At 37.4% G+C, this 17,758-nt stretch overlaps 1 protein-coding gene and 1 non-coding gene across 2 annotated transcripts; one reads left to right on the forward strand and one right to left on the reverse strand.

Moving 5' to 3' along the window:
* Positions 1-8,472: 8,472 nt before the first annotated feature.
* LOC140235418 (stromelysin-1-like) lies at positions 8,473-17,468 on the reverse strand. The gene is made up of 7 exons (XM_072315444.1): positions 17,098-17,468; positions 15,806-16,107; positions 15,190-15,357; positions 13,945-14,045; positions 12,537-12,681; positions 11,287-11,544; positions 8,473-8,582 (listed from the first exon to the last, which is right to left on the reverse strand). The coding sequence occupies exons 1-7, from the start codon at positions 17,466-17,468 to the stop codon at positions 8,473-8,475; spliced, it is 1,455 nt and encodes a 484-aa protein (XP_072171545.1).
* On the forward strand, positions 13,271-13,342 carry Trnag-ucc (transfer RNA glycine (anticodon UCC)). The gene has a single exon. It is a non-coding gene; the product is annotated as a tRNA-Gly (tRNA).
* Positions 17,469-17,758: the final 290 nt, after the last annotated feature.

Genomic DNA, 17,758 nt, shown 5'->3' on the forward strand with positions numbered 1-17,758 from the left:
AAGCACAACATGGTAACTGCTCTGCAACAACTCTGTGGAAAAGTTTAATTTTGAATTATTTTTTTCTTCGGACACTATAATGTAGTTTGGGGGGGGGGGGGTTGCATTCAGTGTGAAATGCTTTCTCAGTAAGGCTTTAGCAGACACTTAGCATTATTACGTCTTGAGAGCTTCAGTTTGCATTAAAAGATATCACAAAAATTAGCTAAATTGTGATGTTAGCCACCATTTTATTATTATTTTTTTTTTTTTGGGGGGGGGGGAGGTGGGACAGCACCACTGCCCCACCTCTCCCAGCTGTATTCAAAGTTATGATAAAAACGTCAAAGACTTTCTTATTTTCTTTAAATTCTGAATGTTTTTAATGCAACTTTTTCGGGTGGACAATAATGGATATGTCACGTTTTGCAATGAAACTCTTCATGTGTAAATATTCAAATACACACACATAGGGCCTACGCACGCACACACACAAACACACACACAACACACAGCACACACAGCACACGCAGCACACACATTATTTTACGAATTGCAATATTGTCTAGCCTATAGTTACTGTTTGTCCCACTTCACCCCTATAAGTCCCACTTCTCCGAGGGGTGCTCCACTTCACCCCGTTCATAAGCTTTGAGTTAAAAATCACTGAGGTGCCTGTATGAGACTTTTAGGAATATGAAGTAACAACCTTTCATTTGGCCTAGCATCAGTAGTCTTTGGGTCGGAGACTTGAGTGCCCCATTCTAAATATCAGAAAAGTTATAGGACAAAATTCATCAAATCACAATCTTTATCCCTCTTCTCCCCACTCTCCCCTAAAAATGAATAATAATAGGTCCTAATAGAGCGCCATCGCAGAAGGTGGTTGGTGATCTATCGAAAGATAACAACAATAACATATAATGAAATAAAAAATAACATATAATGAAATAAAAAAATAAGATTTTAGAGGATAGATTTGAGGAAAAGAAATTAGCATCAATGAGGGGAACTTAAACCATTCATTTCAGTAAATGGGAAAATTTGAAAATAAGTATGGAAGGACCCGGAGCCAGATGTCCACGGGGAAGGGGGAAGGGATGGGAAGGGTAGTTGGGAGAGGGAGGGGGAGGGGAGGGGGGGGGGGGTGATTAAAGGGAATATCGATTCCATTTGGTTGTATATCGATTTTATTTGGGTGTATATTGATGTGCTATTTTTTTTTTCTTATGAAGCACTGTCATGCTGAAAGTGCGGCTCCATTTAATATAAATATTCTTTTTTTTTCTTATGAATGCACTGTCATGCTAAAAGGACATTTGATTTTAATGAAAATAAGTAAGCAGTGTATGTTGTGGGTTTTTTTCGGTGCATTGTATATTCTTTACGAATGCACTGTTTCTGCTGAAAGTACAGCTTGGTTTGATTTCATTATAATTGTGTTTTGTTGAATCGTGGATTCTGTAATACTTGTGATTCGATTTATCATGAAAATGTATTGAATATGGAATCAATAAAAGATTATGGAAAAAAAGTATAGATTGATGACGTGTTAAGTATTCTTTTTTTTAATGAATGCACTGTCATGCTGGAAGTACAGCTCCATTTGATTTTAATGAAAGTAAGTAAGCAGTGAATATTGTTGTTGTTTTTTTTTTCCGGTGCATTGAATAGTCTTTACGAATGTACGGTTTCTGCCGAAAGTACAGCTTGGCTTGATTTCATTATAATTATATTTTGCTGAATCGTGGATTTTGTAATACATGTGATTTGATCTGTCATGAAATTGTATTGAATAATATGGAATCAATAAAAGATTATGGAAAAAAAAATAACATTGGCAAAGGTTATTGTTGATTATTGATAATTGATTATTGATTACCTTACATAAAACAGCACCACTACCAACACATTAGGGCCTATAAATCAACATTCTGTCATGATCCAGACATTACTGGCCAATAGAAAGGCCTCCTCGCGGCCGGGAGAATGGAACTCTTGGATATAATGATGAATATTATTTGTGAGAACCTGGTTAATTAACTACTTCAGGGGCTTTCATATCAGTGAAAACATTTTTTTAAAGTTGTATTCTTAAGATGCATTTGCGTATGATCACTATCATCATCTTGCACAGTACTATCATCACGCAAGTTCCACAGCAGGTTTGCCGTCTTCACCAGCGCCACCCTGAACAGTCCAGTGGATATGCGATATTGTAATGTTCGATACTGACTATCGATATCCGAACTGCTTTTCGTAGAATCGCTGTTTGTGCGCGATCGGTGGAATCGAATGACAAGAAGTCGAAAACGCCATCTGCGGTCAACTTTATTTAATTTGCACAAAGGGGTCAACGCTAACAAAGACTTCAATGCATTGTACATAATCTATATTCAGAGTGTGTTGTTGCAAAACCTATTCGACTGCTAAAAACGCAATGGTGCAGTCTGAATAGGAGTAAAATAGTATGAAGCGCACCAAGGAGCACTGTACAGATCAAGGCCCCGTCTTATAAAGACTTGTGATTGATTCAGATCAATCATAACTCATTACGACTAAATGCAAATCCATCTTAAAAAAAGTTATAATTAAAATAAAGACGGAGAACTGCAATCAATCAATCACATGTTGCGATTGATTGCAGCTTTCAAGAGATTTGTGATTGATTTATTTCTGTCACAAGTTTTATAAGACAGGGCTCAGGTGTGAATGGGATGGGGGGGGGGGGGGTGATAAACGATCAATGCGGGAGTCGAATGTGTCGCCAAACCCATACTTTTGTGTATGTGTGGTCTGATAAACAAGATATCCCTCGATCTCGATCGAATCCCGTAAATATTGTCTTTGCTCAATATTTTTACTAATCTATTTTTGAAGAGTTTTATCGCAAAACGAGCTACGAACTCCATTCTTGTTATATTGAGGTATTTGTGATTAAAGCTGCCAAAAAAAAACCAAACAAACTGAGAAATGATATTAAGAAAATACAGGATATTTTTAATCATAACTTCTATAAGATTCCTTGTTATGTTACAAGAGGTATTACTGGAAAGATTTAATTTTGCTCTATCTGATGGACTTACTTTGAAATGTTTAAAAATGGCGCATAGCTCATTTTGCAATAAAGCTCTTCATATATATATATATATATATATATATATATATATATGTGTGTGTGTGTGTGTGTGTGTGTATTCTCTGTCGTCAGAATTGCATATAAACAAGCTGTCATCATTCCTGAGAGGGTACAGTACTACAATTCATTTGGGGAGTCTCCTCACGCCTGACACCCTTACCAGCCATTTGTCCCTATACCCTTTCAATGTTTCAATGCAGATATTCAGCTATTTACTTGTCTGCCTTTTGGATTTTTCTTTTTTAATGTTACGGTAAGATGTCTCCAACTGCCTCTTCCAAATGTCTCTTGCTGTTTTGTTCAATCTATGTCTTTGTTTCCTCGATCGTTTGCGTGCCAGTGTGTTTGTAGTGTGCTCTAACTATTCCATTATTTCCATTATTGAGTGGCCCACATCTCTATAAACTTGTCCTTTACTTAGGTCTCTCTAATAACACTTTGATTTTGCTCGTTTTTCCTCTTTGAATTGTATGTTCACATATTACTTTGTATTAAACTGAGAATTTATTGTGGACTGGAAATAAAATTTGTTTTGAATTCAAATTCGAAATAAAATGCAATGATAGCCATATATAGACCGACCAAATCATGTGAAAGGTTCAATGTGCAATTCCACGCAATGCTCAATAAGTGGTGGCTTTGATGCAGAGGGCAAAGTCAGCAGAGCAGAAATATGAATATGAATAACATTTTAGAAGTAAAAATATAAGTGAAAAAAGTTGTCCACGTGTTGGCAAAAACAAAAACAAAAAAACAAAAACAAAATTGAAACAATGTTCAATTGTGCCGGAATAAACTGTTGGTGAATACAGCTTGAACTTTGTTTCACTGAGTTTTGACATATGAAATTATATATGTGTATATATATATATATATATATATATATATATATATCATATTATATACTCGAACAGTTGATAATGTGCATGCAAATGAGTGAGCTGATGATGACACGACCTCAAATATTTTCATTAATTATGTCATAAAAAAATGACGAAAATTCAATTTTTCTGCTATAAAACTCAAGTGTAAAACATAATGTTATTCCTGTCTAAAGAACTTCAAGATAATGATCAGTCAAAAATATTTTAGTATTTTTATACTAATGGTGCATACTAATTACGTATTGATTAATTTGTGTACAAATATTCTATGGCAAGTAAAGAGGCGACGACAGCATCAACCCTCTCATTTGCATATTCATATAATGATTTTTCAAGAACTGATTTGTGAAAATCAGAGAAACTTTACAATTTCACATACTCTCTAAATTCCTTAGATTAGAAACCAATCTATAAGATTGTGATGAGAGGCCAATCCAAAATTCGATTCTGAAAAGGACTGACGTTTAACATGTCTAAATCTATTAAACTGAGACGTTCGATCTATCATAATTTTTGATTGGTCCCTCATCTTAATCTAGAAATTTAGAGAGTATCCATTTTTATCGCATTTTCATTTTCGTGCTTATAAGATTTTGCTTTTTCTTAATAGCAAACTAACTTTTAACTAATCCGGATTTCCCTTTAAATCTTCCATCAATACACTCTTCTACGAAAATAACATCGATATACTAATCAACTGAAAAGCCAGCGTATGATTGTTAACTGCTTTAATGAGAAATTTTCAATAGTATATCAAAATAATGTACAACATCATTGATTGCTTGTATTTTGGCTGTTACATACTAAATGCATTGCGCCATTATATGGCAATTCTTAAATCTACCTAAGCGGCTAAACAGTGAGTGCATACTATTATAGTTTTCTATTGTAAATGCAACAGTGGCACACACTGGAATAAGACGAGTTGACAATAAATTAATCCTGCCAGTACAGATGCAGAAATAAACTGTTATATTGCTTGCTCTCAACACACTGTATGACGAAGAAATAAAAGTACAGAAAACGACATTTATTCATCCACTGTATGTCAAGACAACACGTCAATCATCAAAAAAAAAAAAAGAAAAAAAAAGAAAAAAAAAGAAGGTAATCGAATATAGCAAGACTGCCTATGTAGTTAAGGTATAACCTATCCTCATATTCGCTTTAACATAAACGTCATTAAGTGTATATCTAAATTATATCCAGTTGATTCATTTGAATCATCTAATGGCTTATTCTAATAAATTGAATATGAAATAAGATTTCCGTGGTCTGCTGAATAAGAAGTGAATGCTTGTAAGGGAACAATTATGGAAAGGGTCCCCAACGAAGAACAAGACTATGAGGATAAGTGTCGAATCAGGAACCTTATCATTGATAGTACATTCTGAATCAACTAAACCATAACCTAATCTGATTAATCCAAATGCATTATATGTATATATATATATATATATATATATATATATATATATATATATATATTATCAGGGATCGACACTGACTTTTTTCTTCCTCTGGTGGCGGTGTACACATAGCCTTTACCATAGAGGCACATTATAGAAGTGAAACAGGATATCCTGAGACCCATTTTCTTTTCCTTTCTTTCTTTATTTTCTTGGGTCTTTCTTGAACAACTAAGACATTAATCGAATAATGTTATAAATTAGTCAAGACAACTTTACACTAAGGGTACCATGTCATCAAATAGGAAAGAACTGAATCACAATAACGCACTGCCTGTATTCCAGTTATTATTGATATCGACTATCATAAAACTCTATAGTTAACATAATTAATGCCATGAAGTTACAAGTTTATTTCAAGCTTTATTTCAGTAGTCTCAAATTGCCCGTGATTTATGTTAAGTAGTCGGTTTCACAAATTTTGTTTATATCCTATAAGCTCAATGTTATGGAGGAACATGATTTCAATTAAGCATCAGTACATGTATAGTGGTGGTAAACCATTGGTATTGGTGTTTGGCATTTCGTGCAAAATTAATTCATCACACATTTTATAACCGTATACAACAATACTTTTTAGTAGTGCACATTTACTTTGACTTTCTTTATCGCTCACTGTTCTACACACAGGAAACTACTTATCAACTAGATATTCAGCTTCAAATTTAAATCTACATACTAAAGTTGATAATGAATATTCATTTTATAATACTCTAACATTACATGCAGCGAGCATACATTAATTGCAGAACTACTAAATCGTGTCTTCTCCCAAGTACTCAAACTTGTCCATTATAGAACGTGTTCAAGCTATAAAAAGCGCACCATCAAAAATGCGACACACAGTGTTGCCATGAAAATGACTTTCATCAAGTTTACTTTGACACATTCGGACTGCCCTGGAATTTGCCAAGGACGAAGATAATTTAGAAAAAAAAAATTACCGGGAGAATTCTGTGCGTAAATCGTCAGAGCATACATGGGGGCATAATTAAATCAGTCTAAAATACTCATAATATTTCTCTCAAAAACAGCCGACGCACAAGGCGTGGTAATTAGGGATGTTGACGGAACATTAATTTTGACACACACGTGCACATACATATGATTCTCATTGATTAACATTTCGAATCGAGTTCCAAGAAGTACTATCGTGATGTCAGCTTATTTTGGTAATCTTTAAGAGTCGCCAGGGATACGAATATTAACATTTCCACGGGGAGATGGATAGGGACAGGAAAACAGAATGATATAGACCAAGAAAAAAGGCAAGATATAAACCAAGTAGGAGCGGGAGGAGGCTGCAAAGGAGAGGGATATATACATAAAGAAAGAGAAAAAATACAGCGAAAACAATAAATGGATAAAAAGGCAGTAGTAGACAGACCATCACGATGACAAAATCGCCGAGAGAAATGTGAAAATAATTACAAATTAAAACTGACATTTACAAGAGAATCAGTTTTGCAACACTTGCTATGGTACGGAACACAAATCCATCACTCTATAATGTTTTCAGTATAGCATATACACATCTTAGAGTCTTCTGGTTTGGAATTTGTACAAAGCAAAAATTGCAAAAGTAAGCACTGTTCTGTTTCTGTTCGTTAAATAAAAAAAAAATACTCAGTCCCATTCTTCCATGCCTCATTAAGTTAACTCTTCCTCTATCTGTTTCAGCAAACGTATTGAGTATTCATCGAGCCACAATTCATAACTGTAATCTCCATCTTGCACATGAATAATATGCACTCATTTACTTGGTCGAAATTATTTCATAATGTAACACCGAAAACAAGTGTATAGAGAAAGGTTGATATAGATTTTGGTCGGTCACATGGTGAGAGGTGGATTTTCACACAGTGTTTGAACATCAATTCATCTATGTGTTTCCTTCTATGTGCAAGGAAGATTTAGCCAAGATTGATTTTAGACAAGATTATCCCTTCGGAATTGATTTTTTTTTTTCGAAACAGCAACAACAAAATAGTAATGATGATTACCATATCGTACCAATTCAAAAATATTTACATCAGTGTTGGTCTTTTTATAATACATGGACTGCAGAGAGATCTAAACAACAATTATTTGAATTGCGCTAGTCAACATGAATACAATATTCTTGTATGATAGTGGATCTTGGTAAATAAGCATTCAGAAAAAAAGATCAATCATTCTTCATTAATAAAACTTTGTTGCAATTACAGTTTGTTTATCCTACAATGCAATCTGCATACACTGCACTTCCCTAATTGCATCGGGAATGACACAGAATTCTTAAGCCGTATTTCACTCAACGTTTACAGGTATTATAGTCGTTGCACGCTATACCATGAACAGTCTTTTCAAGGATGAATTAATTGGTATAATCATGAAACTAATAACATTATCTACGGGTGACTACAGTTCAAACGGACAGAATATCAATGGTATACGTCTTGCTGATTCAAGCCATGGAGGACGGAGAGTTGTACGATGATCTCGTTCTTCAGTGCTGTGAGGTAAGTTGACCAAATTTTCTCGAATCCTTTTGTCTTGCCCCTCGCTTTTCCTGTCGTATCATAGCCATCAAAAGGGTGATTTCAAGTTCGATACAGAACCGGCGATAATATGATAATCCCGAACGAGCACTCTAGAAATAGCCACATAAATCTGAGCCTGAGAGCAAAATCAAGATCCTTGCAGTTTGGAGAAGGGATGAAATTTGTGAAATTTTAATCCGTCATCCCCATTATGTGTCTAAAACAAGGCCGTCATAACTACATTTTTTTTTTCGTCGTGCAATTCCAGCGCGGTCCCAAGGACTTCGCGTTGTGTTGGAGATAACACTAGTGTTGGTATCTCAGTACCGTTTGCATTAATTTCACCGTCGATGTTGGAGCTTGATAACGAACACCAGCACTAGCATCGAACTTGACATCACCCGGTGCGACATCGGAGGCTACACAATTCCGTATAATAATTATTACATTGTATTGCCGAATCATCGCGGGGTCAGCGATTAACATCCGATGAAGTCCTCGCCGAAGTACCTAGGATACCCCGGATCAGCGTTGCGGTGAACAGAACTATACCGCTGGTATTTCTTCCGTTGTAAAAAGTAAGTGTTTTCTGAAGAAAAAGAAAAAACATGAGTAATAACGAAAGTTATAGGATACTATGGAGTGACTGCCTATTTCATGGCATGGAAATATGAAAAAAAAACCCACACGTATATTTGATGAGAATCAGTCTTGAAATGGTTTGTTTTAGTAAAAGCACAATATGGCATAAGATAAGGCTCTGGGGTTGCAAACTGGAGGTCTGTGGTTCTTGCCTAATGCCTTCATCCTTTGGCATGATGATTGTCAACAATGCGTGTCTTTTGGCCCAAGTGGGTAAATGGGTACTTGCATGGTGGAATGAGACTACACCTTGTCTTGAGAGTTCCTGGTTAAAACTATGGGCATAGGTGTCTCCAAAATAGTAGGCGCCTACTATTCACTGAAGGGCGCAGCCCCGAAATAGATAGTAGTAGTTACTATAAATAAAGGCTTATTATATTGTGGATCAAAAATTTTATCCTCCAGTGATTGGATGAAAGAGCTTCACATGATTATAGGTATTTTCAGCTTTGTCAGAATGTTGACATGTTTGACACCTCACGAAGTACTAAAATGACGTCACTTCTCTGACGACATTTTGCAAATAGTATACTATCTGCAAAATGATGTCACAAAGAAATTCTGAAATTGTCCGCAGCTTTGTACCGTCACTCTGTGAAATGTAACACTTTTGAACAAAACACTTGTGACATCACATCACATCCGCTGAGCGTCGTACCGTCATTCTGTAAAATCTAACAAAATAATCGTGACGTCACAAAGCAATTTTGACATTCTCCACTGCTTCGCTAAGTCACTCTGTCTATTATTATGTAACATTTTTCAAACAAAACAATTGTTACGTCACAAAGCAATTCTGACATCGCGCACTGCCGCCGAGCGTCGTACCCAAAGATAGTAGAGATATAAGATATGAAGGCGCGCGATAACAATGGACACAAAATGGCTACCCTACATGACGATACAAAAGAGAGCTAAGTACAAACTCAGTACACCTAGGAACATCATTCATTTCCAAAGGTAGTGGTATCTTTATTATCTTAAAAAGATTTAAAAATTATAGTCGTAGCTTTTTTTCGATTAAAGGGTGTGTACAGTTCTGGTCGAGGTGAAGATTTAGCTTTTAACGTTTTGTGAGATATTCAGAAACCACTCTATGAGATGTCAAAGAGCATGCGGTTCTAATGGGTATCAAAAGTTTATTCGATGAAAATCGGTTTTGAAATGGCTGAGATATCCAAAAACAAGGTGAAACAAAGTGATACTAATAAAGTTGGGGCATGTCGCCTTTTATTATTAGCACTTTTTGGGATATCTCGGCCATTTGAAAACCAATTTTCATCAAATAAACGTTGAATCCGTCTTGAAATTACATGCTCTTTCATATTTCATAAGAGGCTTTTCATCATCACACTTAGGAATGTTCAAAACATGAATCTCTACCTCAACCAGTACTGTACAGTCCCTTTAAGGGGATTATTTTGAAGAACGAGATTTTAGAGTAATACGGGTTATTTCGTGGAGGTAAAAATTTGGCAACAACATGATCTCACAATCAAAACGCTTGATAAACAACAACATCTTCAAAGACAGCGCGTCTCAGGCAAAGACACACATCACCTGAGACGCGCTGTCCCTGAAGCCGCTGCTGTTGTTTATCAAGCGTCAAGGCAGCGCGTCTCAGGTGATGTGCGTATACGCTTGAAGACCGCGCGCTGTCCATTTGTTTTGTACAGGATTAGCGCGCACTTTCGTGTCTTATTAGTTAAGCGTCTTTGGTCGTACCGTCATTCTGTAAAATCTAACAAACTAATTGTGACGTCACGAAGCAATTTTGACATTGCGCACTGCTTCGTTGAGTCACTCTGTGAAATGTAACTTTTTTTAAACAAAACAATTGTGACGTCACGAAGCAATTCTGACATTGCGCATTGCTTCGTACCGTCACTCTGTCAAATGTAACATTTTTGAAAACAATTTTATCACCACAAACCAGTTTTGACCAAAGAATATAGTACAGTTAGCTTCTATACTCTTTGGTTCTGACACTGTGCGCTGCTTCTTAGGGTCAGTAGGGTCCCTTCACAACATCGCATCCGAGACATGCCTTCTTGCCTCGCATTATATTATGTAAAACAAATATACTTTGCCTAATTTCGAGTTTCTGGTTTAAACTATTGGCAGAGGTGACTTATGATTGTTACGTACGAAGAGGCGCGAGGTTTCACAAGACAGTGCTTTGTGACATCATTTCACAGGGGCGGATCCAGGAATTCCGTAAAGAGGGGGCGTGTTTATAAAAATAAAGGGGGGCGCACGCACCCCTCCCCCCATTTATTTTCTTTTTATTTCTTTTGTTTCAACAAAAAATAAAGGGGGGGGGGCGTGCGCCGGTTGCTGTCCTCCCTGGATCCGCCCCTGTTTCATATTTACAGTCAAACCTGTCTTCAGCGACCACCCAAGGATGACAAAAAAGTGGTCGTTAGAGACAGGTGGCAGCTGAGACAAGTTTGACTGTAGTACATGTATAATCATGGTAGTGTCAAACATGCCAACATACTGTAAGATAGATGACTTTTTTTTGCCCAAAATACAATGTAATACAATGTACTTGCGCAAAATGAATTATTTAGATACAACGGAGTAGCAAAGGAGGAGAAAGTTTTACAATAAGGGATGAACGAATGTATAGAGAGATCTGAGATGCATACTGTCTTTATACTGGAAGACTGCGTCTACTGGCGTCTGTATTCCCATAAAGACGTCCTTGGTGAATGTTGGAAATCCCGCATCCACCTGCTGTCTTCGCTCGTCGTACCGCCACACGTAGGACGAGCGGAAGAAGTACGTCTTGTTGTACTGCTTGAAGTGTAGAATGGCGTTCACGTGACCTGGCATGTTGCGAGTGCGCACTGAACGAGGGTAGCCCGGAAGGAGCTTTTTTCCTTTGTACATCCAATGCATATGGCCTGATAGTAATAAGACAAAAAAAAAAAAAAAATCTTTTTGAAGATACATAAATATGCATTTTATGAATACCTGATAGTAATATGATAAAGAAAAAAATCTTGTTGAATACATATATATATATATACATATATATATATATATATATATATATATATATATATACATATATGTATATATATATGCATTTTATGAATACAATAAATGATACATGTACTACACTGTGTTTAATTATGAAGAGCTTGAATGCAAAAACAGATAAACGTCACTTTCATTTTTTTTTTTTTTCATTGATAAGGTCACCATCAAATAGAGAAAAATTATATCTTTTCAATGATTGACTGCACTGGTCACATAACAAAAAAAAAATATATATATATTTTTGAAGGTATCAAAGTTATCACACTTAATAATTTGATCATTTTCGTTGTTTTTTTTTAGCAGCTTAAATCTCAAATATATTGATAAGATTGCATTTTAATGTCTTTTTTTTTGCATTCAAATTCATAAAATAAAGTGAGAGATGCAAAAGTATTGTCAACCACTTTTCTTTTCATAATCACGACACTAATATCATTGCTTGATACGTACTTCAGTTCCTCCATATTCATTTAGGGTTAACAAGACACTTCATCACATTGCTGTTTGTATTAAAGACTAAACTTTTAACAAACGCAGGCATCAATACCAAAAGTGCTAGTTATTATACCTTTACAACAGATGAAACAGACAGAAGCCACTTTGCATGGTAGAGATTGCGTCAAAAATGAGACAACACAGGAGAGTTTGATAACTTTTTGACAAAATGGGTTATTTTCCATGAATAACGATTATTATAATTAATGGTCGAAAGTGCTTGAGCAGGTGGCACATGTCAACTTAGCTCAGAAGATTATATTATCAACACACTGTTTTTGCACAAAAATTTGATAAATCAATAATATTCTATGCTTGTTGCTGCGGGTATCATAACTTAACTATCTTACACTGTTACCTTTTAGAGCTATAATGTGACCATCTTTCCGTTGATATATTCCATCAATTTTGCGAGGAAGTCTTGGAAACCTGCGCTTTGTTTTCTGGCCTTGAGCTGGAGAGAGCAGTTTCCCTGATTTCTTTATCCGCCAGAATCGTCGATCCTAGGCAAGATTAACATAAAGAGTAACGGTAGTCAGCACCATTCTGGTGCGGAACCAGGAATGCCGTAAAGGGGAGGCGCCTTTACAAAATTAACCCCCCTCCCCCCTCCCACACCACTTTATGTTTTTATTTCTTTTGTTTTAACAAAAAAATAAATAGATAAAGAGGGGCGCGCGCCCGGTGCGCCCTCTGGATCCGCCACTGCCATTGTTGTACAATTGTGTCAATCACCGAACACTGACCATACAGCTGTATGTAATACATGTACATGTACTAGTAATCCAACCACCGAATCCAAATCTATGATACTGACCGAGTTGGGCTTAAAGTACAATGGCGCCCTCTACGTCAAAATGTAGTACTAAAATTAAATTGCTGTTCGTCTTTATTCACGTAACAAGGCTTTGTGTGACACAGTGCAGTAAATGAAAAATTTATGTCTTTTAGTGCAAATTGTGGATCTTTTGCAGAACACCATCTGCAACAGAGCCCAAGTTCTCAACTAGGAACAAAGACTACCCAAATTCCGAACGCACAATAATTTCCAACCTATATATATCATTTAAACTCCCTCGCCATCATCTAAGGGCGTTGGTGGTATAGTGGTTAGCATAGTTGCCTTCCAAGCAATTGACCCGGGTTCGATTCCCGGCCAACGCAGCTTCTTTTGCTTTTTCTTTTTTATATCCATTTCAACAGTATTTCACCTTTTGAGATCAGTAGTACAACCAATCGCATATCGTTATGACCATGGAGTACTGTTTTACAATTACCTCATTTTATTTACTATATTACTACTAACTGCGGAGATGAATAGGACTTAAGTACTAGTAAATACAAGCATGTGTCACGAGTGGGCAAATCATTATATTCCCGCAAAACTCTGTAATGTTGACACCAGTAATTTATAAAAGAAGATCCGGACAAAAATGCACCCAAATCTAATTTCAAAGGCATTGTTCAAATTGCAATTACTTTCACTTTGGTGAAACACACACACACACACACAAAGAAACAATTAAATCATTTTATTAAAAGATGAATTGTGTGTAGGCCTATATTTCTTTCCAGAGTGACTTTCACATATAAATTATCCACCATCAAGTATAATCAATATTACTATCATGAATTTCCCTCTGTTGCGGTGCTGCTTGTCAGGCTTGTTTGGTCATGTTTTGTCAATTTTATCTTTACCTTCACTACCATTTCCATGGTTTGTTTAAATGATTTTTCAAAACTTTGATGAATTTATGAACTCCTACCTTAAAAACGTGCAATACACCGTCTATAACATCTGCCGCGTCAAATGCCTTGTTGCATTCAGCCCTGGGATTTCCCCTGTACTGTGGGCCGTCAGGGTCCCCTGTTAAACGATCAACGGAAGTAATTAATACATGTTCACCGAAGATAGAGTGCGGAAATCACTTTAGCTGTTTTTTTTTTTTTTTTTTTTTTTTTTGGGGGGGGGAGGGTTGGGGGATTGATTTAGAATACTTCCCATTAGCCCGTCAGGGCCCCATTTCATAAAAAAAGCTTCCCTGAATGGTTGTTGCTATGGATAGTTGCCATTCCAGTAAGAGTTGCCATCCTAACATCTTTTATGAAATGGGGCCCTGGTGCAATATACATGTATATCAATAATTATATATCACTAATGTGGATGCTGACCGAGGTGACGCTAATGATTCAATACAGAAAATATTATTTTCTCAACGAGACCAATCACAGCTATATAACGGCTACACGAATAGGTCGTAATAATAATGATGATGACGACAATGATAATTGATTGCTTTTTTCCAAATCCAGCAACATTTTAGGGAAGCGCACCGGGGAAAGCCTGACATCTTGTACCCTTGAACTACGCTTGTTTTGTTTTGTTTTGTTTTGTTTTGTTTTTTGTCTGTTGTTTGACCATTCACTTGTATTGTCTTGCAAATGATGATGCTAAGAATAATAATAATAATAATAATGATAATAACAATAATAATAAGGATAATGATATTGACAATAATAAAATTATTGGCAAGGATGATGATGGTGATGATGACGAAATAACAAAAGAAATAATCATCATGTTAACCATCATAATTATCGTCAGAATGAATACAATGCCAGTGACGTAAGTAGGCCCCCCTATTTATATTCCTCGTGGGTTTTTGTTTGTTTGCATGTTTTGCTCTTTTACCTATCACACTGCACTCGAAGTATCTTCGCCTCCCACTTTTTGTCATAGAGGGTATGGTGATGAAGAGTTTTCTCTGTTTGATGATCTAGCTCTGCCTCTAACGAAAATATTTGGGTAATTAGGCCCTATTATACCCTGTTGATCAGGAAAACTTGCATAAAAAATGATGATGATGGTGTGATGATGATGATGATGATGATGACGACAATAGTGGCAAACAGAGATGACGATGGTCATATAAATATTCCTCATCATCATTACCACGGGATCATACACACTCCATGACAAGCAGAAATAATCATACAAATTATGTCCTTACCATATAGTACTTGAATGGCCCGGATGTCGTCCTCGCCAAGCTTGAATTCGTGGTCGTCACCTTTGAACCCTGAGTAATCGGGAACCATGATGGATCCCATTTTAAACGAGTGCTCCAAGCCGAGGCTGTGACCCAGCTCGTGTGCCGCTACTTTGTACAGATTATACCCTGAAGAGGGAAACATAGGTCATTAACATCATTCTCGAAAATCAGAAACGTCTGGGTAAGAGGCTATGGAATCTGACGAAACAAATCACCAGAGGAAAGGAAACTATAGAGTACCAGTGTGAGAAAAGGGTAAATACATTGAAAGACAGAAAGTGATGAAAAGAGAGTTTAAAGTGGGATAGACACTGCATTTCGTAACGACCGATCAAATTACAAATATTTTAATGCTCCGACTAAAACGTATTCATTGTGTTTTTGGCATATTAAAGTGAAATTCCACACAATCGATGATCTTTCAATAAATAAATTAGAATGAAATCAGACGAATAGAATGAGATAATTTTCATCAAATCTGACAAAATGACATTCACAATTCATATTCGTAGGAACAGAGGGTGAAGAGGGTCTTGAGAACAATGGTTCCGACCACAATGACCATCCTCCTGACCTGAATCGCCATCGTAGGAGAACAACTCCGAGTCGTCGAAGTGAACGTCTCCATCGAGGTCACCGAAGTGGCCGTTGGGGAGGTAGGCGTGGGCGATGGTGCCGTCGGGCCCGTCGAACGGATACGGGTCTCCGTGGCGGTACTTGGAGAAGCTGACGTAGATGTCGGCTTTCTCCTCGTCGTAGTCGTCCAGCATTCGGAAGTTCAAGGGTGTGACGTCACTCCACAGCTGCAGCGCCCTCGAGACCGAATCCTGGACCTTTCTCCGCGGGATCCACACGCTCGTCGGATAGCTTAGCACGCTGTTGTGTTTTGTAGTATCAAAAAAAAAAACCAAAAAAAAAAAACCAATGAGTTAGATACAAAATTTGCTTTCCTCTTGCAGTCAACGGGTGTAGAATATGATGTTGGAATCACATTTACTCTATTTTTTTTCAAATTTAATTTCTCACCGTATGCTTTGAATTATCTATTACCTTTTGTTCGATGGAAATAAAGTAAATTGAATAAGTCAATTCAATTATCATATCGTTTATAAATATTACCCAAGTCGTCCAGGTTTGACTTAGACTAACAAAACCTCGGCGTGAGCCCGCAATGAGCATGCGTCACATCTGCGGAGTGCCGCGCATGTCTTCACATTCGCTCATCACTCTGTAAAGCCACGCACTCTGCGGATTAATGGCTTCTCAGGATACTTTTGAGTTATTAGATCAAAATAGTCAAACGAGGGTTTATGATCTTAACAAACCGTCATATTCACAGCAGTTTGGTGCCTCGTCAACGTTGAGAAGCATTCCCTTTCCTCTGTAATGCACTTATGTCGGGGTACTTCAAGTAGTATACGATTACGGGAGAATAAAGTCGTAATTCTACTTCATTGAAAATCATAAGGTAATATATTTCTCAATGCTTGATTTCTTGTACATTCATAGAAATCTTATATAAATCTTCTCGTAATCCCGTCTAATCTCCGTGACTGCCATTGACCTACCGACTACGATATTTTTCTAATGCAGAGCATGATGCTGGCGCCAGGGAGATCCGAATGCCTCTTTAGAAGTCTGCAGTTAAGCATCGCGCTTATCGGAGGAAAGGGTCGGCGCACCCTTGCAAGCATGGTCCCGTTATTGACATGCCATTCGATGTCTGATGCATTACGGTTTCTACGTCTGGTCCGTCTATACCCCTCCCCCCCCCCTCTCTCTCTCTATCTATCTCTCTATCTCTTTCCTCTCTACTCCCTCTCTCCCACTCTCTCTCCCTTTTTACCCCATGTTGTTACAGCTTACCTATAAGTTATCATCTTCTTATTCCACCGGTCCCCCGCTATTGCATATCTCTTGGGTCGACGTCTCCTACCACGCCGCCTACCGCCACGCCCACCCGTGTCGTTCTCCACCTCGTCCTCTCCTTCCAGCACCTCGTTGATTTCAGGATCAGACCTACCACAGCGAGGTCGCCGCATCGCTTCGATGGTCTCGTCGTCCAGTCTTCCCGTGGTTGGGACACGGAGATAGCGCTGAAGCTGAGCCAGCTTTGACATCACACGCTCTTTCGGCGGCGTGATCGTGTACTGCTGCGATGGCCGTCTATCGCCGCTCAGAGAGGAGACGAGCTGACTTGGAGGTGTAAGCTCCTTGAGGTAGCCGTATTTTGACATGAATTTCTGCAAGGGTGTATAAGGACATAAGTGCACAAACGCATTGAATTCATAGTATGACATGTATGAACAACACACTGGGACTCTTGTCTATTTCTTGTTTTCCATAGATATTTTTTTTTTCATCAAAGCGTGTACAGCTGAGTAGCAAACGACCACATCAGCAACACATGGTTCGACGAACTGCACAGAAAGCGACAAAAACAAAGTCCACGACCGCAAATTTCTGTAACAGCGTGGCACAAGTTATACTTATAGTGATGGCGATGATGGCTACAGAGTGTCTGAGG

This window comes from Diadema setosum, chromosome 11 (assembly GCF_964275005.1).
Source record: "Diadema setosum chromosome 11, eeDiaSeto1, whole genome shotgun sequence".
Taxonomy (NCBI): Eukaryota; Metazoa; Echinodermata; class Echinoidea; order Diadematoida; family Diadematidae; genus Diadema; species Diadema setosum.

Bases quoted from the DNA above. Each gene is read 5' to 3' on its own strand.
- LOC140235418 (XM_072315444.1), bottom strand. From the start codon at position 17,468: ATGTCAAAATACGGCTACCTCAAGGAGCTTACACCTCCAAGTCAGCTC. The intron at 12,682-13,944 runs GTAGGAGTTCAT...AATCTTGCCTAG, and splicing joins GTGTATTGCACGTTTTTAAG to GATCGACGATTCTGGCGGAT. The intron at 8,583-11,286 runs GTATGCATCTCA...CTTTTTCTTCAG, and splicing joins AGTCTTCCAGTATAAAGACA to AAAACACTTACTTTTTACAA.